The sequence below is a fragment of the Epinephelus lanceolatus genome, chromosome 12, assembly GCF_041903045.1.
Source record: "Epinephelus lanceolatus isolate andai-2023 chromosome 12, ASM4190304v1, whole genome shotgun sequence".
In the NCBI taxonomy this organism is placed as follows: Eukaryota; Metazoa; Chordata; class Actinopteri; order Perciformes; family Serranidae; genus Epinephelus; species Epinephelus lanceolatus.
In genome coordinates this window covers 37,472,598-37,499,257 of record NC_135745.1, presented here as the reverse complement: position 1 = coordinate 37,499,257, position 26,660 = coordinate 37,472,598, and the positions used below count along the sequence as shown (strand labels likewise).

Below are 26,660 nucleotides of genomic sequence, written 5' to 3'. Positions count from 1 at the left end.
TGAAATTGCTTTATATGAAGTATTTTCACCAGTTTGAATCACAGAGTTTGTTTGTTTGTGAGAGGAAGAGACCTTTGCAAATAATTCAGCCTCCTGTGAAAACTTCCTGAATGTCTGGATCTTATGTTATCAAAGAAAAAAGGTGAGCACATCGTATGAGAAATATTTAACTGTAATTTGAAACTGCTTCATTTAGTGTTTTTACAGGTTTAAATCACCTGATATGTTTCTTTTGCAGAGGAGGAGACCTCTTTAAATAATTTTGCTCCTGGTAAAAACCACTTGAACAATGAACACTGAAGAAATACTAACCAGGGGAAGTTTCAGCAGGTTGTAATCTGCGATCCTCATTTCTAGATGCCACTAAATCTCCCGAAATCTTTCACACTGCACCTTCAAATAATTAATAAAAACTCATATGTAACCATAACACTACACACATTACATTTTTGGGTTATTTTTATTACTTAAGTTACTGTGTTATTTCTTAATGGGTACATTATTATATTTAAGTATTATTGAGTTGCTGGTAAATCATCATTTCATTGTCATTTAGAGTACTTTGTATATTGTTTCATTTGTATTTTCATTTGCAGTGTTTATGGAGTCACTGTGTTCCTTAATTGGTTCCTACCCGCCCTTGTTTTGTGGGGACAGGTATGAGTGATACTTAAGAGAGAGAGGGAGTGAGTGCCTCGTGCTTAACGGTGGAGAGAAGTTGCTGGACCTGCTTATTACCGTCTGTGTCACAGTCTGGAGAGCTGGGGAACACCAACAATCAAGAAAAGAGGGTTCCACATGAATCTGCAACTAAGTCAAATGTTTATTTATTGAATTCACCTGAAGCTGGTATTCAAAGGTTTTATGACGAGCCTTAACCATGACACAGCTAGCAAAAAAAAAACAAAACACCTGCCCGCATTAGAAAGGTGAAACCTGGGTATGCCCTTACAGTCGGTGGAGATAAGGGCCAAGGTGGCCCCTGCTTCCTTGTGTCTCCCTGCCCCTGTACATGCCACACACTCCTTACTAAAAGCTACTGTTGTGTTTATTTTTCTGAGCAGTAACATAATTTTCTGTATGCAGAATCCAGCACTGTTTGATTACCTCTCAACAGAAAACCAACAGAAGCCAAATCCAGGACGCTTAAATGTGGACTGGCTTGCTGGACTATTGACCTTACTGTCAAGCAGTTGTCAGACCCCATATGTTTGCCCTCCTGTATGGCAAAGGCAAGTCAATTATTGAGAAAGTGCACGAACAGAGGGGTGAATGTGTTTTTCCAGGGGTTAAATCAAGTGTGTAACCTCCACATTACAGACTGATGGCTGCCTCATGTCAGCCAATGAAACACACGGCCTGGGATTTTTGTAAACTTCAGAGTGGCCTGCAGCCCTGGCCCTCAGTGCGAAGGAGGTGCTGTGCCAGGTGGCTGAAGTACAGAGCTGTTTATTTCTGTGAACTGCTGGGGACTGCAGCCCTGCAAGCAGTCCCAACGCTTTCATGTTTCCCCATACAGCATGCGCCATGCAATCTGCCCGCCTGTTATGAGCATGAAGTAAACAAAACATTAGGTCATCATAAATCACTGGCCAATGACATGTCTGGGGCTGAGATTAGACAACAGGAGTAGAGCAGTGGAGCACAGAGTAGGGAAGCCAGCCTCTCGTCCTGCAGCCTGCAGCTCCTTCTCTCCTCCTCGGTCCCAATGTGTAAGATCATTATTAAAATTGCAGCTCAATTAAGATAAGGCTAAATTACTTTCTCTGTCTCCCTCTTTGATGTTCTGGGGATTTTTCTTCTTTCAGCAGTTGAAAAACAGGCAGTTTAAAAGGAGCAGGGGGAGACAATCGCTTTGAGCATGCTTTGATGTTGGAGTCGTACTGCAGCATTGCATGGGGTTTGATTGGAAATGTGCGTGATTGTTGTTTTGTTTTTTTTTTTTGTGGGATTTATTTCAGACAAAGCTCCATTTTCAAAAGTGAATGCTACATCTCATTTGCTCCATTGCAAAGACAATTTAACCTTTTGGCAGAGTGGGTAAGCATTACTGTGTGTGCGCATTGGTGTGTTGCATTCCACTTTTCATGAACTCTTCATTTCGGTTGCCACAGGCCCTGAGCGCTGAAACGTGACTTCTTTTTTTTCTGTGTCGGGTCCGCCCATGACCATGCTGAATCAGTGTAATTGAACTTGTTTCCTACTGCCTGTAGAGTATGGTGTGCAGAGCGAGGGTGTAGAGCATACATAAAAACCTCCACAGGCTTAAATGCTGTTTGTTAAATCCTATTAGAAGATCTGCTTGCAGCTACAGGGACATAGGATAGACATGCTTATGTGCAGTAGGAGTTTCTCTCAACACTTTATTTTTTTAATTTATCAAGAAATCTTCTTTTTGCATTTCAGAATATTTTCAGTTTCACCATGAAAATGCTTCGCCACTCAGTCCATTGTTCATCCTTGTTCTCTTTGTCTTAAAGTTCACGTATTTGCCTGACTTCTCACTGTAAACACAATGGCAAAAACATCAGAGGCCCATGAACTGGGGATGTTTATATGAGCTGAGAGCCTGGAGATGGAACAGAGATATGAGTGCTGATCTGTGAAAGGAACCACCGCTGTATCGCCGCTGCTCGCCATCACACACAAACACCATCTGGCTGCCTCTCACCAGACGGAGAAGACCTCACACCTGCACACCTCAAAGAGATACACGAGGAACCACTGGGTTTTTTATTTGAATTTTTTGTGGATGTCAAGCACTGACTTTTGTTTGAGTTTGGTCAACATGGTAAAATATAAGAAACTATGTGCTTATTCATATTCTTGGCATACTGTGAGCCACATTAGAGTTTCATCAGAATCTAAATTTTTTGAAACTACACTGAGGCATGGACCGGTGTGATGTGGATTTAACAACGTGTCCTCCTGACCATCAAATCTCCTCAAGCACAGAAAGTAGAAATGTAGTTTTAAAGGCTTTAATAGTTCACATTTTAAACTATTAACAACCGAGAATGACGTAATGCCACTTGGCTGTTTGGAAAAGATCAATCAATCCCTTATCCCCACCTTTCTGACATTTCCTCGTACTAATTCCCTCTCTCTGTGTCTACAGATCAAATTCTGCCAACTCTTGCTGTTTTTAATCTTTCATTCTTCACACTCTTTGATGCTCTCCATACACTCTCTTCCTTGACTTTCTCCTCCTCTGTGTTCGAAGGCTCTTTACAATGCGACCAAGCATGAAAACTGAGAAAGGACGACTTAAAGAAAATTAGTTAACTGGCTGAAAAGAAACCATTGGGTGGCTGAAAAAGGCCGTTGGGAGGAATAGTTTTCCTCGCAGAGGTCAAAGGGCAGATTGTCAAATGACACGAGCTCAGACAGCTGACATTTGAGATACATTTCAGATCGCTGCAAAGAGCCATGCTGTGCTTTTCATACGTGGTTTGTTACGTGTTTTGCAGGAATGTCTTACTATGAAGAAATGTTGCCTTTTTACCATAGTTTGTAGATTTCGGTTTTGTCGATGTTGTATATTTTATTACTTACACAACCTCATATTGCATATTAATGCAGTGGCACCCCCAGAAATTCTTCATAGTGGTGGCCAGATGGGGCCACTTTAAAATTTGGGCTGGAAAAACAAAACCAAAAGCCAGAAATGAATTTCAGGAATTCTGTTATGCTGTTGTAGTATATAAGGAATCGCATGCTGATATACTTTGGTTTCTTATTTTACAGTTCATGTTACAAATGATCTTATTGTGTTTTGTATCTTTGCGTGTAAGGCGATTCATTTTTCTTCAAACAAGCTGGTTGTCTTTTTCCTAGAAAAGACAAATATACAGCTTTAATTTGATTGCAAGAAAAAAAAACATTCACTGGGAACAATCCTTCTCAAATTTAAAAATATCGCATAGAATTCCCCAATTATTTTCAATTATTTTAATGACAGAGCCAGCGAGTGTATGAGGGTGGCTGTGCCCCGCCCTGGCCACCCCTTGGCAGCGTCACTGTGTCGACAGCATATGCATCCATTTGATATTAATGCTGCAAATAAAATCCACGTGAAATTTAATTAACTGAAACTTGCATCTCCTCAGAAACTGAAATTGTGCAATAGTTTTTGCTTATTTTTGTGTTTTTCCTTAAACCAGTTTATTTATCTTTGCCTGTGTTTCACCTCACAGCCCATTCTGTAGAGTAACTGCATCACAGCATGTTATTTGTGTGTTTGTGTTTTTGCAAGTGTGTTGTGGTGGTGGTGGTGGTGTTGAGGGGTTTCAAATAAATCCCTGCTTCCTGCTATTCTGGTCTCAGGGACCGAACGCAATCTAGGTGAAACGTGGAGAATGCATGAGTGCAAGGACTGTCACTCAAACACAGCCATGCCTTTGGGTGCTCACTTTTCACTCCCTCACAAACACACACATATTGTTATTGTTACTTGCAGTCACTTTCAGCCTTTCACAAGCTGTGAATAAAACAACTGTGGCAAAGCGAATCGGTCACACTGTTATCAGTCTACAAGGAAGTTGATGTGGAAGATATATTTTATTTTTTGTCATATTCAAAGCTCAAAATAATGTTTAATCATGCTGACAAGTGTATAAATCAGAGAAATGCATGACTGGCTGAATTTGTTTTCCATTTGTTCCTGAGCACAGTTTAAAGGAATTAAATGTGATGGATTCAGTTCTTCAAAGCTTTTTTATCTCATCATGACTTACCAAATCTGTCACCAACATCAGAATGGGTGGAGAAAGTGCAGATTTGGACAAAAGGAAGAATGAGGTGGCATTTCCCCCAGTTGGATGTGTTACTGTTGGCGTTCAGATTTGAATTTTCAGCGCTTTCTAATCAGATAATTTCATGACCTACTGCCCTCTTTGTGTGATTGACAGAGCAAATATGTGATCAGCATCACTGATGGTTGTAAAAAAAAAAAATAGCTGATGTATCTGTTTCTAATAAATGAACCACAGTATATTGGATTAGTCTCAGTCTCAGTGTTCCAGGGAGCACAGAGCTTCTTTTTGATTACACAATCACTGCTGCCACCAGAACTTCAAAATAAAAGTGAAGGCAGCAGAGGCAAGACGTGACAAGGCACTTAGTGGGGAATGATTCAAAAGCATGTCTTTTGGTGGACCTTTTTTTTTTTAAATCACACAAATCAAAATTCCCTCATTCACACATGATTTCACAATCTCTCCACACTGCATGAGGAGCACACTGCAACGACTCTGCCAGGAATTAATTATCAGAGGATTCTGTAAGAGTTCAGATGACTTTACCCACACACACACACACACACACACACACACACACAAACAAAAGCTCCCCGTTAAAATCAGATTTCAGGTTCCTCAGTGACCCACCTCCTGTGTGAAGCAACTTTTTCCCCTTTTCTATTTTAAGCAAAGATGACATTTTACTCAGTAGATCATATCATTACTATCTCTCGCTCTGGTTGCTGTGACACTCTCCTTTCTCCTCCTTGGAGAAGCTAAAGGACTCAGGATTGGGTCACTTGCAGTACTTTGTGCTCCTCTTTTGGTGCAGATGGCACCCACTTTCCTGGTCTTAAAATATGTGGGGATCAGAGTCTGGTGAAAACTGATGTGAAGTTGCCATGTGTATTCATACTGCAAATATGCCCTTGAGGCAGGAAGCATATCACTCATTGAAAATTAATTTGCACTCTTTGAAAATGAATGTCCTTTATTATGTCTTTTATTATATGTGTAAATGTCTTTGTTGGTTTTCCTTCTTCTAATTGTTGAGCTACAAATTTAACTTAAAGATATTTTTGTGCTAAAATGAGGTCTTAAAATTCTTCATACAATAGCATTACATTTGCATTACATGTACTATGTAATATTTTAAGTATTAGGACGTTTTATGCAGAAAAATAACATTTCGGCCAAAAAAACCACACACAATGTAAACTGTATTTTTACCTATTCATGTATTAATATTTTTTATGATATTAAAACGGATGTTAAGACATATTTATTATATTTTTCTGACTGTCACTGTACCTTAATTCTGCTCCAATCCCCTCTCAGTAAAAGAAGGGACAGCTTCTCCTCTCATTCCTCCAGCAACCTAAGTCTGCTGTTGGTGTTTTCATAGCCCAGTGGCCGCCTTGCACCATAAAATGAGATGAGACCCACGAAAGACACAGACAACTGCTACTGTGGCTCAAATAGCAGCAGTTGGACAGCTTTGAAGTGGCCCTCTCATGTCACAAGTTACAGAGTTCAAGTTTGCTCTGTGTGCTCCCTGCTATCAGGTTTTTACCCCTTCATATAAACCCTTGCTATGCTTTGAATTCATGCGTAATATGCGCAGTGTATGCACACAGGTGTCTGTGTGTAAATGCATATTGTCTTTAGCCCTGTGTTTTTATTGTGCTAAAAAAAAGTTATTTCATTGCAGGCAAAAACTTAGCTTCTTTTTATTCGATTGTCGTTTAGGATTATTTTAATAAATTATAATCATTTTAATATTGATATTTTACTGTGAGTTTTGCAAACATAAATGATCAGAGCATGGCAAATCGTTCATCTGTTTTACACCGTTGTTTGTTTTTCTAGTAACTTAATAATAAACTGCATTTATGACCTTACATACCTGTGTTAATATGATTTAATATCTTTAAGAAATTCAGCTTAATATCAGAGAAAAAAAAGGAAATTATCAGCATGCAGTTTTATTCCTTGCTGCCCATTCAGATTTAAAAGACGGTTGTAAAAGTCATCGAGTATGAGACCTTGAAAAATATATTCATAACATAAAAGCTGACAATAAATTACTGTATGCCCTGCTGCATAATTGGTACATTCAAGTGCTCGGTGCGTAAAAAGTTGCTATAATTAGAAACCGCAGGCCGGAGCTGCAGAAAAGCAGGTTTTGTGTAACTTGAAGGCAACACTGTTCGTTTTTGAGGTATCTCGCCAAGGCTGTCGGGTTATTCGCAGGTCGGCCGTTTCCCGTCGGTCTGACTCCACAGTACCCCATTATCCCACCATCCCAACGCTAAAACCAGGTCTGCGTGAGTTCACGTCTCCTGACTTGAAGATACCGCGCGAGTCCATGATCGTTATTGCATCCAGAAGCCTTGTTTACACCTCATCGCTCTGCCTGTTTTGACAAAGCCGAGTGAATCATTTCTGTAGAAATTACCATTTGTCTTCCTAAAATGAGACGTGCAGGATAAGAGGCTGCGTGCGGCGGTTATTTTCCCTTATGAGAGACAAGTGTTGGACCTCCAACCTTTCACTCGTTTGGCCACATAGCAGACAGAATGTGCGTCTATGGACTCCTGATTGGAAACAGATGGCGCTTGGAGCTCGGAGCTCTTGTACACTAACCGAGAGTTAAAACACAGCATTTTCCATACTGAGCTGAACTGGTCACTCAGCCGCACAGGTGCACACACACACAGTCTGCAGCCGAGACTTCTGCGCACCTACAGACATATTTCATCCCGTTTGACCCTGTCTTTACTCAGATCAACACCCATGCATCTAATAAACTTCTATTAAACACATACAACATATTTTCTTCCACACATGAAGGACAAATTTATCAATAATGTAAATGTAGTTCTGATTCACAAATATTTGTTATAACGAGGTCAAAACTGAAGGTTGTAAATGCAGTTTTACATCTGATTTGTTTGTGCAGCATCACGAGAAACAAATCATATGATAAATTAATAATAAACATCATAACTTTGCTCTTAATCCATTGATATTTATTGTTTCAGAAAATTGTGATAATTTTAGGTTCAAGTGATTTTTATCAATGCTATCTTAATATAATAATTGTGTTATGGGTATTATTTTATGTGCATTTCTTGAACTTTGACCTTACACAGGTTAACACACACCAAATCTGCCCTACTGGCACTTAAACGTATCATATCACAATTAGAATATATGCTGATTTGTTGTTTTAAAATGTTCCCCTATGCGCCTTTTTCCTATAACCTGCACTGGTCTACTCAGAAGTCACGTTTCAGAAAATATTAGCCAATAAAATAAGTTATTTTGAATCTATTTCCTGTCAGATTTTAACCCCATGAGGGAAAAACAGCAAATGAAAGATGCAGTTTTGATGTTAAATATGAAAGCTTTGGCCCACATGGCGCTTTTGTTTTTGCTATCTGACCCAAAACAGTGAAGTTGTGCATTTTCAGGAATGTAGCGGAACGTTTCAGGAAAAAAAAAAGCCTCATACAGGCTGAAACAGGGGTCCCCAAATGTCTTCGTGTTAAGGGGCCCCCAAACAGACACGGGCCTCTGTTTAATGAGATTCAGCTCCGAGTTACATCTGATTAGAGTTGTTGTTTGTTTTGGGGAGGAATAATCTGTAAGTGGGGACACGACAGCAAAACTAGTAAATCTTATTATTTTTCCTCCTTCTGAGAAGGGAAATGAAAGTGAAATTAAATTTGTATCTGTTTTGCTGTGGGACCCCTTTGGGACAGGATGGGGGGCCCCGGGCCTCATGGGCTCATTGTTAATTACAGCATCAGTTCATTTTCAGTACAAGTTGTAATATTCCATTACAGCCTCATCTATGGAGACTTATTTTTGAATTGCATTATTTACGATGTAAAGGAATCACTCACACCAAGCAAAGCTCTACTCTCCCTCTCTCTCTCTATGTGTGTGTGTGTGTGTGTGTGTGTGTCTGCTATGTCCTGTTAGATTGTTGGTGGTGCTCTGGCGGCCGACATCCTCTTCATTGACCCCCGTCTCCCTCTCTGCCTTTTCCGTCTCATGAAAAACGATTCCAGCTCTCTGATTGAATTTTATTCCTTCCTGACCTGGTCTATTCTGTGAGGGCGCCATCAATCTTTTGACTAACACGACGTTTGTTTATTAGGCCTCTACTTGGGAACGTATGTAATGCCTTTTATGAGCCTGATTATAGCTGGTGCAATCGGGGAGCTCAGAGAGACATGAGAACAGCATTTCACTGCCACACTGAACAATTCATGCATTATCTTTTTTCCCCCTTTGCTGTCGTTCACCAGTCAGGCCTGTGCAGCTTGAAATATGCCCATGACCTCCAGCTACTCACAAGATGTTTTGTTTTGATATGTCTTGTTGGTCTAGAGGCCTGAGGCTGCCGAGAAGGATATGAGGAATAAATTCATCTCACCCACCTTCCATTTTGCGTAGCAGTGTTGCAGAATCGCACTTTTACATTTTGGAGTTTGTGGCATGCTGCTTGGTGCGGAGTGGGCTCTGAGAGGGCGTCTGGCAAAGTCTGCAGGACAAGTTGCCACCTCCTCTGTTTCTGTTAGAGTGGAAACTTTCGCAAAAAAGCATCAGAAATAATCTCAAAAAGTCAGTTAAAGAGTTTCGGTGCAGAAGGAGCTCGCCTCGGAATTTAAATGTGCAGAATATAAATGTGTAGCAGTTGCTATTATGATCATATTCATTAACGGATATTATTATTTTTAATCCAATTTGCTACCAGATGATAAAATTACCGACTTTTAATATGCGTCATGCAACTCTGTTTTTTTGTTGATACAAGTAATGTGATAATAACAGTTATTATTATTATTATTATTATCATCATCATCATCATCATCATCATTATTAGTATCATTATTGTTAACGTTGTCTTTGTTCCGATTGTATCCATGCGTAATTTTACGCACGCGTCACGCACAGGTCTATCCAAGCAGAAACTATTTTAAAATATTTTATACATGCTGTATATATTAATGACATTTAAAATAAATATCATTCTGTGCATTGAAAATATTTAAAATGACCAGAATATAAAAATAAAATGTATTTTTTAAAAAAAAATATATATATATATATCAAATGAAATAAAATAAAAAGCGTCTTTGACTTTTTGGAGATGAAGGACAGTAGCAGTGTGCTGTATTTAAATTACATAATGTTCATTAATATGCGCAATAATACTAAATAAATGCCTATAATAATGTAATTTATGAGTTTCCGTTGGCCGTGGTTAAAAAAAGATTGATTCCCATTCATTAATGTCACTGGGGGAAACTTTTTGGGGAGAAAAAACTGCCAACTAGGATTACAATAAAACATCAATCTGACATTTTGACTGCGTAAAGCCAATTTTATAAATACCCACTCTTGCATTTAAATATCCACACACTGAAAAACTATAGGGTGAGTCACGTATGATAAAGCGTGACGGTCGTGGATGTCTCCATTCGCGTCAGCGTCCTGCCTGTCAGACTGGTGAGAATTCAAACATCAAAACTGAAGTGACAACGGGACTATCTTTGGCATGTGTGGTATGATATTAAGTAAGCACTGGTATGCGCCAGTAAACACACAACGCAATCCAAAACAAAGTTGTGCTGTGTGCAGGCTGGCTCAGAGGTCTAGGCCTCAGGTCAACATCATCTCAATCATCTCGTATAAAGCCTGAAGCATTTCTAATATGACAGTAAAAATAGAAACATTAAATGAGATATGAATGTTAAAAGGCCTAGAGGTCAACACATCCTTAACATCCTCTCTTTAGACGTGCGAAGGCAGATTTTCTTTTGCGTCAATATTTGTTTCATGATTTTTCCCTTGTGAAAATGAGAAGCAAAATAAGGCATTCTTACGAGTAAATATAAAGTATGTTTCTGGTGAGAGTAGAAATATTTAAGATGTGAATCTGTGCAGTAGATTACAATCACACCATTAAAGAAATGAGAATCTCAGAGGGTCAGATCAGATCATTACCGAGGCCTATTTACCTCCCTCACAAAACTAACCCGGGCCAGACTGAGTGTAAAACAACCCTAAGCCTGTATTCAAGTCTGTAAGAAACGAGGCGTAACTTTTAACTCACATAAAATGACAAATTTATTAAACAAACAAACAAATCCTTCAGAATACTTTTCAACAAATGAAGAATCTTTGAAATAGTACGGCGATATACACGTTCCTTTGTCTTACTTTTATATTGGAACAATTGTTTTTTGGACAATTAAGGCAATTCAATTTAGAAACACTTTTTTTGGTGTTTGGTCCATAATATCCGGCTACATTTTTTTAGAAATAAATTACTATATGCAATTTACACGTCCATGAAAACTGACATAACATATAACATAAAGCCACAAAAGCAAAGAGAGACTTACGTGTTATTTGCAGTAACACTGTTCTTTAGAAAAACCAAGCTCAAGTCTGTTTTGTTTTCTGTCTCATATTAGTCCATGTGGTGTGGGCAGGTGAGAGGGAGGAGAGGGGAAATTACTGGAAGAGTTCAAACACCGTGAGGAAAATATTGAGCCTATTTTTTTTTTTGTTTGTTTGTTTGGTCAGAACTTGCTGCAGTCATACACGAAAGCTCCCGAAGTGCGATAGATGGGTTGGCTCGGTGGGAATGACATCTGACAGCTGTTATTCCCATTCACCGGTGAATTATTCAAGCCAATTCTTTGGGATTCAAACATCTCTCGGACTGAATGGAAGTTCTGCTGCTGTGCTGGGTACGCTGCGCCCAGATGGCCCAGGTCTCCGGCCTGGTTGAGGTACCATGAGGTCAGCCTCCCTTGGTGGGGATGGTGGCCCTCCTGCCCAGAGTTTAGATTACCGTGGGTCATGGAGGATGAGGTGGTAGTGACTGAGTAATCTGGCAACGTTTCGTCCACGGTGGTGCTCGGTGCCAAGTGGCTAGATCTGTCCCCGGCGTACAAGCTCATGGCTTGCATGTTACAATGATAGGTTGCATTGGAGGTAGTGGAGATGGAGTTTTGGTTACAGGGTGAACTATAGACAGATGTCTGATTTGGAGAATAGTTTAAGGACAAAGACGGTGTTATACCTGTCCTGGTGGAGGCGGTGAGACTGGAGGTGAGCTCAGTGGCCCCTTGTGGAGACCCCCGGAGGGAGGTCATGATGTTGTCTACGCTGAAGCCCTGCGTCGAGGCCTGGCCGTGGTGCTGGTGGTGCTCGGTGCTGTCCATGCCGATGGACCTGTTGGAGGGGATGCTGTGAGGGCTCCCGCTGGACATGCTGCTGCTGTCCGGGCTCTCGATTTTGGGCACGGCGCTCAGAGAGGGCGAGTCGGCCTGCGGCGGCGTGACTGTCCCGTTCTCAGTCTTAATATCCTGGATCCTCACGGGCTTGGAGCCCTGCACCGGCTGCTCCTGCTCCCGGCCTTGCTGCCTCGGCGGCAAATCCTTCTGCAGCCGCTCTTCTTTCTCTTTCATCGCGTCCTTCTTTTTGAACCGTCGTCTCCTTCTCAAGAAGCTCCCGTTTTCAAACATGTTGTAAGAGTCCGGGTCCAGGGTCCAGTAGCTGCCTTTACCGGGCTTTTTATCATCACGGGGCACCTTGACAAAACACTCATTCAGCGACAGATTGTGCCTGATGCTGTTCTGCCAGCCCTGCTTGTTGTCTCGGTAAAATGGAAACCTCTCCATGATAAATTGGTAAATCCCATTCAGGGTCACCTTCTTGTCAGGCGAGTTTTGGATAGCCATAGTGATGAGCGCAATGTAGCTATAGGGGGGTTTGACCATATCCTTGGGCTGAGGTTGGGGGGTGTACGGTCCATACGCCCGGGCCATGCTGGCTGGGTATTGGTCATGAGCCGCATGAGAGTACATGTTCATAGGTGCGGGCATCCCCGTGTATCCCCCACCGGCAGCGGCCCGGTAGTAGCTCGGGTCGCTGCTGATGTACGGCACGACGCCCAGTGAGTTGGGACTGGAGACGGAGTAGCGAGCCTGCATGTCTTCACTTTGATCCGGCGAAAATAAAGCTCCAAAATAACGCAGACAGAAGATCTCCACTTCTCCCTCCTGTGAGTGCGCTCAAATCACAGTCCCTCTCTGCTCTCTGAAGAGGAAAAAAGGCAGGGAAAATGTCTGTACAACAGTGCAGCGTGCTGGATCTCAGCAGTGTTTAAGCCGTCCCCATCTCTGTGTCTCTATGAAACGCACATTGAAAAAGTTCTGAACTTTGGACATCCGTCACCGCACAGGACTTTTTGCGCAGTTAAATTCTTTCCTCCTTTTTGCTGCCAGTGGAGCTCCTCCCCGAAGAGTGCACGACTCGTCCAATGGGAGGTGAGGCCGTGCAGAGAGAGCAAGAAAGCTCCCGGCCACACTCTGGGCTTTTAGAAAAACGAGAGGAGGTGTCGGTAACTCCCAGCCCACTGCAGCCAAAACTTCAGACGTGACAGAGCAACTCACATGTACACAATCAGATCATGGAGTGCATATGCCCGCACACTTTGTGTCAAATATATATTCTCTATCAAACCTGCTGTCTTAAAAAACAGAAACACATGAGCTGTCTTTCATTTTTTTTATATATCTATACATTAATCTGGATATTAAAGCATTAAATTAATTCTGATATTTCTTTGGAAAATCCCATTTTACGCACGCCATGCAGTGAGTTTATTTGGCGTGCTCCCTTGTGGCTGCCGCTCCACTTTTTTCCTTTTTTGATTCTGAAAGACAGCAACACCAAATGGCGTCGTTTACGTCCAGTTTGAACGTCTTTATCAGCGCATTTTATTAGTGAAAACACTCAACGGCCAGCAGCAGATCACTGGGAGATCAAAGCCAGGCAAAGCCTCGCATCTTTGGCAGTGGGCGGTTAAAGTGAGATCTCATTACAACGGGAATTAAAAGGCAGTTTGGGCCCCGAGTGGCCAGAGGTGTGAGAGTTTATACAAGACAAGGATTTAAAGAGCAGGGCACCAAATGGGGCGAGAGTGACACTTCACATGATGAGCGGCTTTTTATCAAAATGTTTAAATATCTGTTGTGTTGGGGTGTTGGAGGCCTGCTGAGAATTTACTGTCTCTGTAGCCGAATAAACAAAATACAAAAAAATCTTCACACACTCCTTTATTCATGTTTAATATTAAAAAAAGTCCCCGGGGAGTCTTTAAGGTGTTTTGCAGCAGATGTTTTGCCATGTAATTAATCTTAAAGCTGATAATAAAATAAAATAGGCCACTTTTTTTTTTTAACCAAAAATAGAAGTTCAATAAGCAGACCCTGAAGGCCTCAACGTGTCGGCCTGCTGTCAGAGGCGACTGTGCATGAAATTAATGGTCATTGTGAGGCAAAGTTACACTTCTAATATCGATGTAATCCTCTGCAGGTTGTCTTAATTAAATGTCCGTGCAGTGGCCTGGTGCTCCGCCGGTTTCTCCTTACATGGACCCGGGCATGAACTTTTTTCCACCGCCCCGGGCTGTTTACACAATTCACAACGGCCTTTTGACTTAATACCACGGCCTGCCCACCCAGTCCTCCTTAGCTCTTTATTCTCTAAGGTATCCACGGCTGAAGCGCAGTGGAACAAAAATGAATGGATGTATAATAAAATAATAAACAAAACAACAGGCGAATCATTCGAAGGCTGTTGTTTTTCTATAAAAAATATAATAAGGACACTATTATATCACAATAAACGCTGTAGTTTTATAGTAAAGGAGACACTTGTTCTAATATTATTCAATTGACAATTTAATTGAGTCTCGTTTTATATTTTGTGTGCTTCTCCACCACTTTTCTTCCCTCAATCCAAAGTATTCATATTCCCAAAAAAAAAGCAGAGATCGTAACAGATAATAGAGTGAATCAAAAATGTATCATTGGAAAAGTTAAAATAAAACACTGCAGCATGCTATTTAATAAATTAATTGTATAGCTGCTAATGTTAATATAAAAGTCAAATAACGTGATTCAAAATAAGATCAAGCTCATAATACTGACATTTTAGAATTAAATAGAAAGAAAGAAGATGGTTGGGTATGAAGACACACAAAGAGACATATTAAAGACTATAACACTCTTAGAGGTTCATCATAACTATGATTTTGGCTCCCTCTAGTGTTCAGAAATGGCAACGTTCTGCAAGTTATACGCTGTTTTCGTATCGCTTTCTCCAACCAACTAATTTGGAGTTATTCAGTTTTCTTATTTATCTATATCCATAATGACCAGCAAATATTTTATAAGTGTATTGACAAACCTACATACCAACATTTTAGGAGATAAATTGTGTAAATGAGGAATGCTGAAATTCATTTATAGTCAGTATCTATTACTTAGTATGGTCTCTATGTGTGTGTGTAGTGCCATAGGAGCCTCTTGCAGGCACAGAGGTTTATGTAGGCTACATTATTAAGACACTACTGCCACCTCACGGTCAATTTCAGTACTACAGCGTGAAATCAGTACCACAATCCATCGGGTCCAGTCAGCCTGCTGGCACCAGTTATCACATACAGTAAGGGGAAACCATGACCTTGAACGCACCACACGAGGTCAGTAGATAGATAAACATAACCAGATAAGATGATGCGCAGTGAACCCTACAAGCAGGCATCTGTGATGTGAGTGGTGACAAGGTCAGAGAGCTTCCCTGAGGCTGATAGAGTTACGCTGTATAAGCATTGTTATGAGGAATGTTTTGTTGCTTTTATGTTATAACTTTAGCCTTATGAGCCCTTTTGTAATTCCACTTTTTCCTCTACAGGCACACATGCTGATTATTTTAATGTTTTGCACTTAAAAGAATTTTACCCAGGTCATGGTGTGTAGAATTTTTATAAGACTATGTATGTGCACTACATTTTAAAGGAAGACTTTTACATGTTTTACATACAAAATCACATGGTCTCGTTGTAAAGTCTCATCTATCAGTGGTGACCCTAAACTCTGAGGGGCCCCGAACATGAAGCCCATCGAGGCTCCACTTCATTGTGTTGACAGTTACACCTAAAGTCGCATGTATGACTGTTCCAACCAGCCATTACATGATAGCTAAGTGCCCTGTTTAGGGTCTGCATTTGGGAAGAGCTAGTGACAGTGCACCATAGTGCTTTCATGGGACGTTTAAGAGGTTTATAGTTGTCACTGTGTGATGTGCCAATATGAGTGGCTATAGGGGCCCATTTCCCTCATCATTTAGCTGGTTTGCCCCTCCTGACTGTGCACCCTTGACATATATGCATAGTGAAAATGGCTGAACACCATGTGAGGTCCCTGACCTGCCAGCTCCTGATCCCCATGTCTGTCTTTGCAGTGACATCTTAAAATGAACTGGTACATGTTTTGCACTTCCCCTGCAAACTTCTTTCCATCCTCTGCATCCTTCTCATGTGGGGCATCAAGACAGTAATGATGATGATGATTTGCAACAGTGATCAGATGTACAAAACACCAATGAAAAATGTTGCTGTTGTTTGGCAACTTTAGCATTCTTAAATGTTATCTTCACTTATTTAAGCGCGACATACTGGAAATATCATATTAATCTAATTTGGATTAACATACTCTTTTTTTTAGAAGTCACTAAAAATAGTCTTAATGCGAACAGTGTTTTTTTAATAGACCTTCTTCACAGCAGACACTGACTTATCACAGTAGCAAAAACACAGGGGACACTAATTTTGTAAACGATGTGTCAGTGTCATTAATATGTGTCTCAGTAAGTGATGACAATGGTCCAGCACACACAATACCAGCACACATTGTTATAATGTCAACAGTTACACTTGAGCTTCTCCTACTACCACAAGTCAAAATGCCTGTTGTGAAAAGGTTCTCTGGGTACCATGTGTGAAATAGGCCTGCTCTGATCTTTGGCACTAAACATATGGCAGCAGGTAGAAACACTGCCCCCTGGTGTCACACACAAATATTGTCGTTTGTTTCTGGGTTTAAAGCAACATAAAAAACTTTTTTTGTGTGTGTGCAAAAACAGGTGCAGTTCTGTCAGGGAGTTGTCAGCTGCTCTCTTCAGATAATACTGGCAATAAAGTCTGTTTCTTTCTATTTATGACTGCATTACGTCAGTCTGCATGATACCATTTCAAAGTTAAAATCATTTTGTCATATTGCCAGTGTTTGACATTTTGAGAATAATTTTTTTCCCCTTGTATACAGTTTCTATAGATTCCTTCTTTAGCCCGATCTTTGCTTCTGTATGTTTGCCCATGGTCATCAGCGTTGAAAATATACAATAGATAAGAATACTTGTCAAGAACATGAAAATTATGAATCAAAAAGGAAGTGAGGGATGAAATCCCAGCAGGACAAAAGACGTACAAAGAATTTTAAGACAACATATTAATAAAAAACATAAAACATCTAAGAGAGAAACACAACATAATAAAAACTATAAAATCCACAAATGGTTTGGATTTGTGAACACTTGTGCAGCCTATGTTTTCATTTTCAAACAATCAGAATTATTGCAACATATCACAGATTAGATGTGTGACTAAATCATGACTAATGGTTGAATATCTTTTAATTTGAATTGGGTCATAAACAAGCTGTTTCATAGATGGACATTAATCTGATAATTGCACCAAGTAAGACAACATAAGGCATGTCTACTATCTCCCCACAGAAGCACCTATCGACCTACAGGTGTGAGCTGTTGATGGCTGTGTCTCGCTCCAGTTGCTAACAGAGGTCTAACACAGAAATGTTAATTTGATTTTTTTTTTTTTTTCAGTCCTTAATATTTGGAACATCTGCAATGTTACTTCCTCAGTGTAACCCTGACGTGATACTCAGTTGCTCAGTAATATGTATCACAAAACAATGCAAAAACTAAAATCTCTCTGAAAGAATCAAACATACAGTTTCTTCCATTTCATTTTATTCATTTTGATTTGCTCAGTTGGGGTATATATTTTTCAATATATGTAATATGGATCACACATATATATCAAGGATATTCATAATTCTCTTCAGCACCATGGGCAGCAGAGACATTAATAAACTAACCGTACCTGCATTCATCCCGAGAAGCTGGTTTTGGGAAATGACGTATTTATCAATGTCTCTCAGACCTGAACTCATTATTAGACTTATAAAATGACAATATTTGGAGCTCAGAATATAACCTGACCTCCTGTGCATCTGCTCTCTCTCTCAGCATTACCAATAAATGATTTATTCTGAACAAACTGTGTGTGAGTGTAATGGTCTTGCCCGTGTGTGTTGGACTAAATACTATTTATTGAAACTTAATTTAAAATATATATGGATGTATTTATTTATTTTGTGAGCTACATTATATCTAGTCGAAATGGATACTAATTCATGCAATGAAAGCTTCCATCTATGTTGAAACTTTTTGTAATTAATCTCGTTTCATCAGTCACCTTTTTGATATCAATTTTCCAGAATTTATGAGTATATTGGTGTTTAAAATTCTTTGACAAAGACATGTCAACATCTGTCAGAACTGGACTGATAAGTTCAAACGTTTTGTTATACTGTATCTCAGGTAAGTCAGGTTCTCAGTGTTCACAGTGAGGCTCTCTGGACTACAAACAACCTCACTGTTGGGGCCCATATCAGCGAGACATTTTTCAATTCAATTCATGTATATGTGGGTAACTAACATAAAAAAATAAGTAAAATATCAAATGTATCTGTATTAAGATGACTGAATTACCAACTCACTGTTGTGCATAACATTTTAATCTCTTGAGCAAAATGAAGTTATGCACATAAACGCTTTACATATGTCACTTTGGGCCCTAACCTTAAATCACCACTAGGTGGTGCTACAGTCACGTGAAAGTTAACCAACAGGACAAAACAAGACGGATGAGTTTCTGTCAGATTTGAGAGTTGTGTATTGAAAGTGCCTTGTGTCTTTCTCTTTAATAATTCATTTATTAACAATAATTAGGCCTGTGTAATAACAATATAGGCTGGCATCCTGCGATAATTAAGACACAACTACACTTAATAAAGTATCCTCAGTGTATGGACCGGATTAAAGACGGATTACTTTCTTGTAAATTATTTTAAATGTCTTTTTGACACATAATTAGTTATTAAAAACACACCGTTGCTCATGTGTTAAAATGATGATGGTGTGAAATAAGACATGGTAGTAGCCTGATTAAACAAAGCACTGATAAAGTAATTTGAACACCGTGGTGGAGCTCAACAAGATTATAGTGTCTCTAGCGAGGGTAAATCAGCTTTATGTATTTAAAGTTGAATTTCATACCGTTCAGGATTTTCTTATTTTTTTATTTTTCGTAAATCAAAGATATGATTTAAACCCAGCCCTCAGAAGGGTGGTGAATTGATGATCAATATCGCCCACAAACTGCACTGTTTAAAAGTGTTTGTCATAATTAATCGGGTTTTGTATAATATAGTAGTTTTAGATATAATAATAATAATAATAATACATCTGAAGCAGACAGAAAGAAAAACGTAAGAAGAAGAAGAGAAGAGTGCTAATAAAAGCAAAAACTCTGTGTATAAAAAACTTTTATTGCTAAAAACACTTCCATATCACCCTTTAAAAATAAATCTCTGTCGTGGCCTGCTGCAGGAAATCAGCAACAATTTTAGCAACTTCGCGAACACAAACTTAAGTGCATGAATAAAGATTAATTCAGGTACGTGTACGTATGTTTTCTTCAGTAAAAATGCTGATATTGCTTATTCATATGTGTAAAGTCAGCCATGTAATGAGTGTGTATGGTGGCAACAAGTCCTCACATCATAACCATTACTAACGGTTATAGAAGAGGTCAAAGTTCACTGACAGTGACTCAGAGGGAATTAAATCTCCCTTTCTGAACCAAAGGTCACCAAAGATTGCGTTAAAGTAACTCCATCCGAGGAGGAATGTTCCTGACAGTTCTGTCTTTGGTGTTTTGTCACATGACGCATGGCTTTACGTCCTGATAGACACTTTGGTGATGGTGATGGAGCTGGTGATAGTAAGATCCGCCGGTGCTGGGGTGGAGGGAAGAGATTCCGTTTAGGTTCAAAACGAAGTCCTTCCTGTCACACACAGGAGCTGAGTGGCTGGAGTATCGAGACAGGCCCACTGAGAACACACAGGGAGACACAGGAGGTCAAACACTCCTTTAATTACGACTGTATCTAAATGTTTTTGTGTTTAATGTACAATTTCTATCCAAACTGCTTGATAACAAAATTTGTGCAATAGGTAAAAATTTGTTGCTACCAATTTTAATAAAGTGCTCTTAGTTGTGTCTAATGGCTTTATTAAACATTAAAAACCATTGTATAAATCTATATAAATTAGCCATTTATGAGAGCAAAGTTAGGGTTGCCAAGCAGCAACAAATTATTTTGCTGCTGTTAATCTTTGTATTTGGTAAAATATGCAGCAACAAATTATAATATTTATACATAATTAACTAAAAGACGATCATAGATTTCCTACTTTCTAATTAACAATCTAGTCTGCATTAATAAAACAACAATAAATGTTTGTTTTTTGTTGTAATCCATCAAGTATTCAGTTGTAAATGCCAATAAATTGTGGGAACACTACGGTTGAAAATGCATTTTGGTGCAAACTTTGTGCAGCCCTTTTTTTTCAGAGGCTAGATCTTCCTAAAGAACTATAAATATAAAAAAGATAAAGCCTGTAACTTGGTGTCTCCAGCCACATGTATGTTTTTCCCACAACTTGGCAACCCAAAATGCATTCTCCTTATAATGGATCTATTTAACAAGGGTGAATCATTTATTAACAACTAATAAAATCCATCAGCTGCAAGTTGTAAAACATTTATAAGGGTGCTTTATTAGAAGCTTGTACCAATTTGTTTTGTTGTGTGCATTAAATACATTATTAAGAACGTGCAAAAATGAAACAATAAGTCAACAATAGCTTAAATATCCTGACTATTATTCTGCTGTGGCTCGTGTCAAAGGCCGTAATGAACCTGCACTGACATGAATTTCTTTTTCACGGTTGAGAGTATGTTTGTGACAACGTGTTTAATGCTTGTTGTTTCTTCTTCACGCAGATTTTAACCATAAACAGTCATTTTTATGGTGTTATTGTGCCTTTTTTTTACATTCTGTAGCGCAGAGGCCTCCAGTGAAAGCTTGAATAAAAGTGCAGTCCAATGATAGGAATTTAAAATTAAATACAGAGGCTGTATTGTGCAAATAAAATTGTGCACGCTGAAACTGAAAAATTACGCAATCTGATCAATGAATGTAGATCAGTTGGAGCTTGTCAGAGGCACGCTTCTGTGTTTTACTTATTGCATTTCCATGAAGGTTCACTCAGGCCACACAGGTGGTTGATATTTCTCTATATAACTAATCCAGTGTAACAATTAAATGCAAAAAAAGGATTGTGGAAATCTAATTTCTTTGAATATATACTGTCTGAAAGCTTGTAAGAAAAATTGCGCACTTGTTTTGGTTGATAACTCATCACTGCAGTTTAATGTTGACCTATTTTTGTGAGTCATACTGGTGCATATATGAATCAGACAATACAAATTATGATGCATAAAGCCATACAGTGTGGCTTTACCTGATATATCAGACGAATCTCGTGCGTTATGGTGCAGGTAGCCTTGATCCATAGAGTAAGACGACATCCCCGTGTGCAGAGCAGAAGAAGTGGGACTGCTTGATGCAAGCGACTGCTGTTTGATGTATGAAGACACGCCAGGTGAACTCCAGTGTGAGGCTGCATTTGCATATGGAGACTGACAGTCCAAAGTGCCTACCATCGCCGGGGAGGACTGCAGGGGGCTGCTGCTGCTGTCCGGGCAATAGTCCGCATTAGAGGCAACCTGACATGCAGCCATGTACGATGACCCGGAGCCTGATGACATGTGTGGGACGTGATGTCCTCCTCCTCCGAGTCCTTCGAAGCCACCTGGCACCGTGTTACCCATCAGGTCTATGTTGTAGCTGTTGTGACATGCTAACGAGCCTGAAGGTGGTTGGAAATCAAAGTTTTGCGGCAGCATGGACGCACCAAAGCCGATACCATTCATCATTCTGTACATGGGTTTCAAAGCTTGGCATTTCCTACGGAACCCTCGAGGTCTGCGACGAAAGGAGCCCTCCTCGAACATGAACTCACTACTCGGGTCGATGGTCCAGTAGTGCCCCTTGCCAGGTCTACCGAGACCCTTGGGAAGCTTTATAAAACACTCGTTCAGAGACAGGTTGTGTCTGACGGAGTTTTTCCATCCCTGGTATGATCCCCTGAAGAAAGGGAAGCGGGCCTGCAGGAACTGATAGATTTCACTCAAAGTGAGCCTTTTGGTCGGTGAACTTTGGATAGCCATCACAATGAGGGCGATGTATGAGTAGGGAGGCTTTTCAGGGCGCCTCAAGCCAGAGTTTCCCTTTTTCCATTTGGGTGATGCGTTGTGCGCGCTCTCCATCACTGGCTGTGCGCTCAGCAGAGCTACATTCAGAGCATCGGCTGCTGGGCTAGAGCGAGGATTAGATGGATCCAAATGTTGCTTGGAGCTCTCGGTCGTCATGGTTTCTTTTTGGATCCGTTCACTGTGGGGGCTCTGTAACACACCGAACTTTTCCTATTTACCAAACACTATTAAAGGCTCCCTAATGCGCTAATTATAAGGTCAGTGTCTCTTTGCGATGCTCAGCGCGTTTATAACTGGGAAAATCAAGAAACACCAGCCGCTGTTCCTCCTTCCTCTCTCTGTCCATCGCTGGCAATAATCCCACAAGAGAGGGGGGATAAAGCTCCTCGACTTTGCTTGCGCATATCCACCCGGCCAAACACAACTCGACCACCTATCAATTCTTAAATCTCTCTCTGCCCCTGTATCCCCCCAAATTCCTCCACTAAATCGCCAGGAACTACTCCCTCCCCATCTGGCCAGGATCCAGACTAGAAGCCGGACACAGCGCAGTGGAGTAAGACAAATCTCCTCCCACGACTCTCTTTCCAAAACACCTCTCAATGCATTTGTCAGGCTGATATTTGGCACGATATCTCGACAGACCACGATGGACAAAACACATAGGACACATTAAAATGATTCCCTTTATCCTCTTGTGTACCTGCAGACAGTGACAATGCGTGCTGCTGCTGCTGCTGCTGCTGGTGGTTTTATTTTGTATAGGTGTAGGAGAGGAAAAAGCTTTGCAGTGCTCATTTGTTTGGGATCTGTTCAGGGTTAGGACTCTGACATGAGAGGAAGCATGCTTTTTCCATCAGAGCGTGCCAGCGTGCCACACACGGCGCACAAGTGTCAGTTTACCTCTCGGGCCTGGATTATATCCCTGGAGAAATGGAGTGATTAGAAACTCTAAATAAAGTCAGATAATGAAATATTCGAGTACACTTTCTGCAGGGCTGATTGTAAATGCCCCCTTTTCTGTCTTGGGAGAGCTTTACGCACGTCTGGCGTCACTACAGAGCAGGATCGCCGTTATAATGAGGACGCGAAATAATTTCCCACACCACTAAAGTTAAAACACAATCAGAATAGAATATCAGCAACATCAAACCCGTAACCCCGCTGCGTCCAGGATGCACAGCTGGTTTAAAGGAAATTTACTTTCTAGCCTCAGAAGAATAGGCCCTACTTGGAAGACATTTCTTCCTATTGTGGATTCGAGTTGGGTTCGCTCAGGATGCACCATTTGTACAAACCCTTTCCTGCGCATGTGTAGTGACTGAGGCGACAGCTATTTGCAGCGCGAGACAGAAAACATAAATATTGGATGCCCCTATCCGGCAGCAGCGAGCTTCATCAACACTGAACAGTAGATACTTATAAGGCAATTTCTTTTTGCTTCATATATTATACAGGAAAAATTGAGAATAGTAATAAGCTGTATTTAAAATAATAATAATAATAACAATAATAATAATAATAATAATAATAATCACCATTATTATTATTATTATTATTATTATTATTATTATTATTGAATTCTGTATCATTTTTGATTTTTTATTTTATTTTAATTTAGCAATTTTGAATTTATTTTATTTTTTTAATCTTAATTTTATTTTTATTTATATTTTTTTCTAGAAATTGAATTATAAAAAATATTATATTTTCTGTTATGGTGTTTTTATTTATTTATTTACATATATATATATATATATATATATATATATATTTATTTATTTATTTATTTTTTTATTTTTTTATTTATCTATTTAGTTTTAAATTAAGGAGAAATATCTCAGATATGCAACATAAGCTGTAAGGGCCAGTATAATGCTTATAAAGAAAGAGGTTATATCAGGTCCATATGGCACACATGCAACCAATCCCTGGCAGAGTTCTCTAAAAAAAATGTGCAAGGTGGAGTCACATGAACACACACACACGCCCCGATAACAGTCATTGCCCTGGCACCTTAAAAGGTGCATGTGTCATAGAGGTGTCAGCCCCAATTTGTCTTCCCTGGAACCAATGACTGGTTTTTAATTCAACATTAAACAATGTCACAACAACAGAAAACGGAGACCAACTTTTGTTAGATTTTTTATTTCGTTGCAAAGAGCGTATTTTTGAAAGAAAGAGAGACAAAAACAGTGAAAGTGCATAGGTTTTAACACGATTTTTCTGACAGCGACTTTAATGGTCAGTTCAGTAACATTTACAACAAACAATTGTGTATAAAATATCAAATCTCATAATGCTTTCAGAGGTACGAAAACAAGTGTAACACCTTGGCACCGCAATAAAGTCCAGTCCTGTTTAAATCCTCCTCTGGGTCCATCGTCAGTGCACAGTGATGATTTTTAATCATCAAATAATAAGATTTATTTATTTCTGATATTGCAAGACTGTGTGTGAGAGCGGCCCAAAGGCGTCTGACACATGCGCAGCACAGGAGTCCACATAGCAGGCTGACTTGACGTATGAAAATGAGGCAGGTGCATTTGAATGAGGCATCGTCAGTTCAGTGTAGCGCGGCCAGGTGAAGGCAGGGTGGAGTGGTACATGCTCCCTGTTTGAGTCCCTCTTGAACGGCTTGCTGAGGATGCTGTCTATCGCAAATGAACTGGTAAACTTGACACATGAATCAGTCTTTGGTGCAGCCTGCTGGATGCTCTGCGGCTCCTCTGCGCTCTCGGACACCTCTGGCGCCCTGCTGAACTTTTTATCAATGCGCTTTCGTCTGCGCCGGAACACCCCATCAGCGAAGGTGTACTCGCTGTGAGGATTGAGCATCCAGTAATTGTCCTTCCCCCAAGGTCTGGACGGGTCCCGGAGCACTTTGAGAAAGCAGTCATTCAGAGACAAGTTGTGTCGGACCGAGTTCCTCCAGCCGGTGTAGCTGCCTCTGAAGAACGGAAACCTCTTCATCAGATACTCGTTAATTTCCGCCAAAGTCAGACGTCCAGAGGGGGAGTCCCGGATAGCCATGGCGATGAGAGCGATGTAAGAGAACGGGGGTTTGGGTCTCCGTGTGTATGGCTTGGACTTGGTGGCGCTGGTGCATGGCGTAACAGGTGGAGGGCTGTGCGCCACGCTGTCCCCATCCGACCCCAGCTCCTCCTCAGTAGAAAGAGGAGAGCGCACACTCCCCTCTGCATCACTGGACATCTCAAAATGCTTCATGTCATAGTGGCTCCCACACAACACCTCCAACTTCATGCTCTCTGATGACTCCTTTCTCTGTATAAGACCCGATGTGCTCTCCGCGTAAAGTCCGGACCTTGCGTGCGTCAAGACGCAGACTGCTTTGAATCAAATCCAGTGAAGTCCTTCTTTGCTATCATACCTGGCAGAGTGCTGAAGCCGGTCTCACCTACAAATGTGTGTGAGCAGCTGTTTATAGCCGGCTCACCTCAGGACCAACCCAGGAGGGCGGAGCTACACGATTAAAAAAAGATTTGGAGCATCGCAAACACATCTTCACATTGCGTGCAGGATGGTCTGCAATAAAACTGTGATCATAATAAAAGTTTCATCATGAACATATAATACAGTATTTAGCAAAGATGATGTTAAGTGAAAACCCCATTTCAGTGTGGCTTTATTACCTGCTCACCTGTGAAATGTGACCTGGCAGACACCTTGGGACTATTTCACCTGAGACAACCAGGTGGCGTATGTTTCCTTTGTATTCAAAGGTGTGGTGCCTGCAGGTAGTGCAGTATCATTTGCCCATTGCAGGCAGCACCAGAGCTACCCTTCCATATATGCATGGGTAGATTATGAGACAATAGACCCCCCAACCCCCAACACATATATGCAAAATCCCCACCATCTCTACTACCTAGGGCCACGACACAGACTTTGTGGTGGTTTTGCCATTTTGTCACTTTGCATCTATTTGTAGTTTTGTCTTTTTTGTGTCCTTTTTTGGTCATTTTGTGTCTCTTTGTAGTTCACATTGCACCTTTGCATCTCTTTGTGGTCTTTTTGAGTCTCTTTCCTTTTTGGTACCTCTGAAATTTTGCAAATGAAGGCCAGGGGGGGCCCTGACACATTAACCCCCTTGACTTGGCCTGTGTCCTACGGCCCTTTCAGTAATCCACTCATGCATATATGGCATGCTTAACATCCCACTACAGTGTTCTAAACTACATTTCCAAGGTGGTTTTTAATGTGTAAAGAGTTCCCTGTGAGAAAAGATGCTCCCTGTGCCAGGAGAGTATAGACACTCACATGCTCTCAAGATGTCTCACATCAAAGCGCTTCACTTAGGAGTGCACTTCAGATGTTCATGCCAACTGAACAGCCCACATAGAAACCACTGTTATTGTGTTTCTCTTTCTTAAAACAAGTAGTGGTCCTTCCTGTAGCTCAGTGCCAAGATTCACCTAATAAATTAATTATTGTGATTTAATTTCTTTCCAAGTGAACCGCCCCAGGGTTTTGGA

The 26,660-nt window shown here is 40.5% G+C and overlaps 3 protein-coding genes across 3 annotated transcripts; all 3 read right to left on the bottom strand.

Annotated features, from left to right (window-relative positions):
* Nucleotides 1-10,858: 10,858 nt before the first annotated feature.
* foxc1a (forkhead box C1a) lies at nucleotides 10,859-13,066 on the bottom strand. The gene has a single exon (XM_033649910.2). It carries the CDS (start codon nucleotides 12,758-12,760, stop codon nucleotides 11,342-11,344), a length of 1,419 nt encoding a protein of 472 aa, XP_033505801.1. The 5' UTR covers nucleotides 12,761-13,066; the 3' UTR covers nucleotides 10,859-11,341.
* Nucleotides 13,067-19,293: 6,227 nt separating this feature from the next.
* foxf2a (forkhead box F2a) lies at nucleotides 19,294-22,461 on the bottom strand. The gene is made up of 2 exons (XM_033650142.2): nucleotides 21,351-22,461; nucleotides 19,294-19,874 (listed from the first exon to the last, which is right to left on the bottom strand). Exons 1-2 carry the CDS (start codon nucleotides 22,318-22,320, stop codon nucleotides 19,702-19,704), a joined length of 1,143 nt encoding a protein of 380 aa, XP_033506033.1. The 5' UTR covers nucleotides 22,321-22,461; the 3' UTR covers nucleotides 19,294-19,701.
* A 1,835-nt stretch (nucleotides 22,462-24,296) lies between these two features.
* Nucleotides 24,297-25,595, bottom strand: foxq1a (forkhead box Q1a). The gene has a single exon (XM_033650146.2). The coding sequence runs from the start codon at nucleotides 25,426-25,428 to the stop codon at nucleotides 24,595-24,597; it is 834 nt and encodes a 277-aa protein (XP_033506037.1). The 5' UTR covers nucleotides 25,429-25,595; the 3' UTR covers nucleotides 24,297-24,594.
* Nucleotides 25,596-26,660: the final 1,065 nt, after the last annotated feature.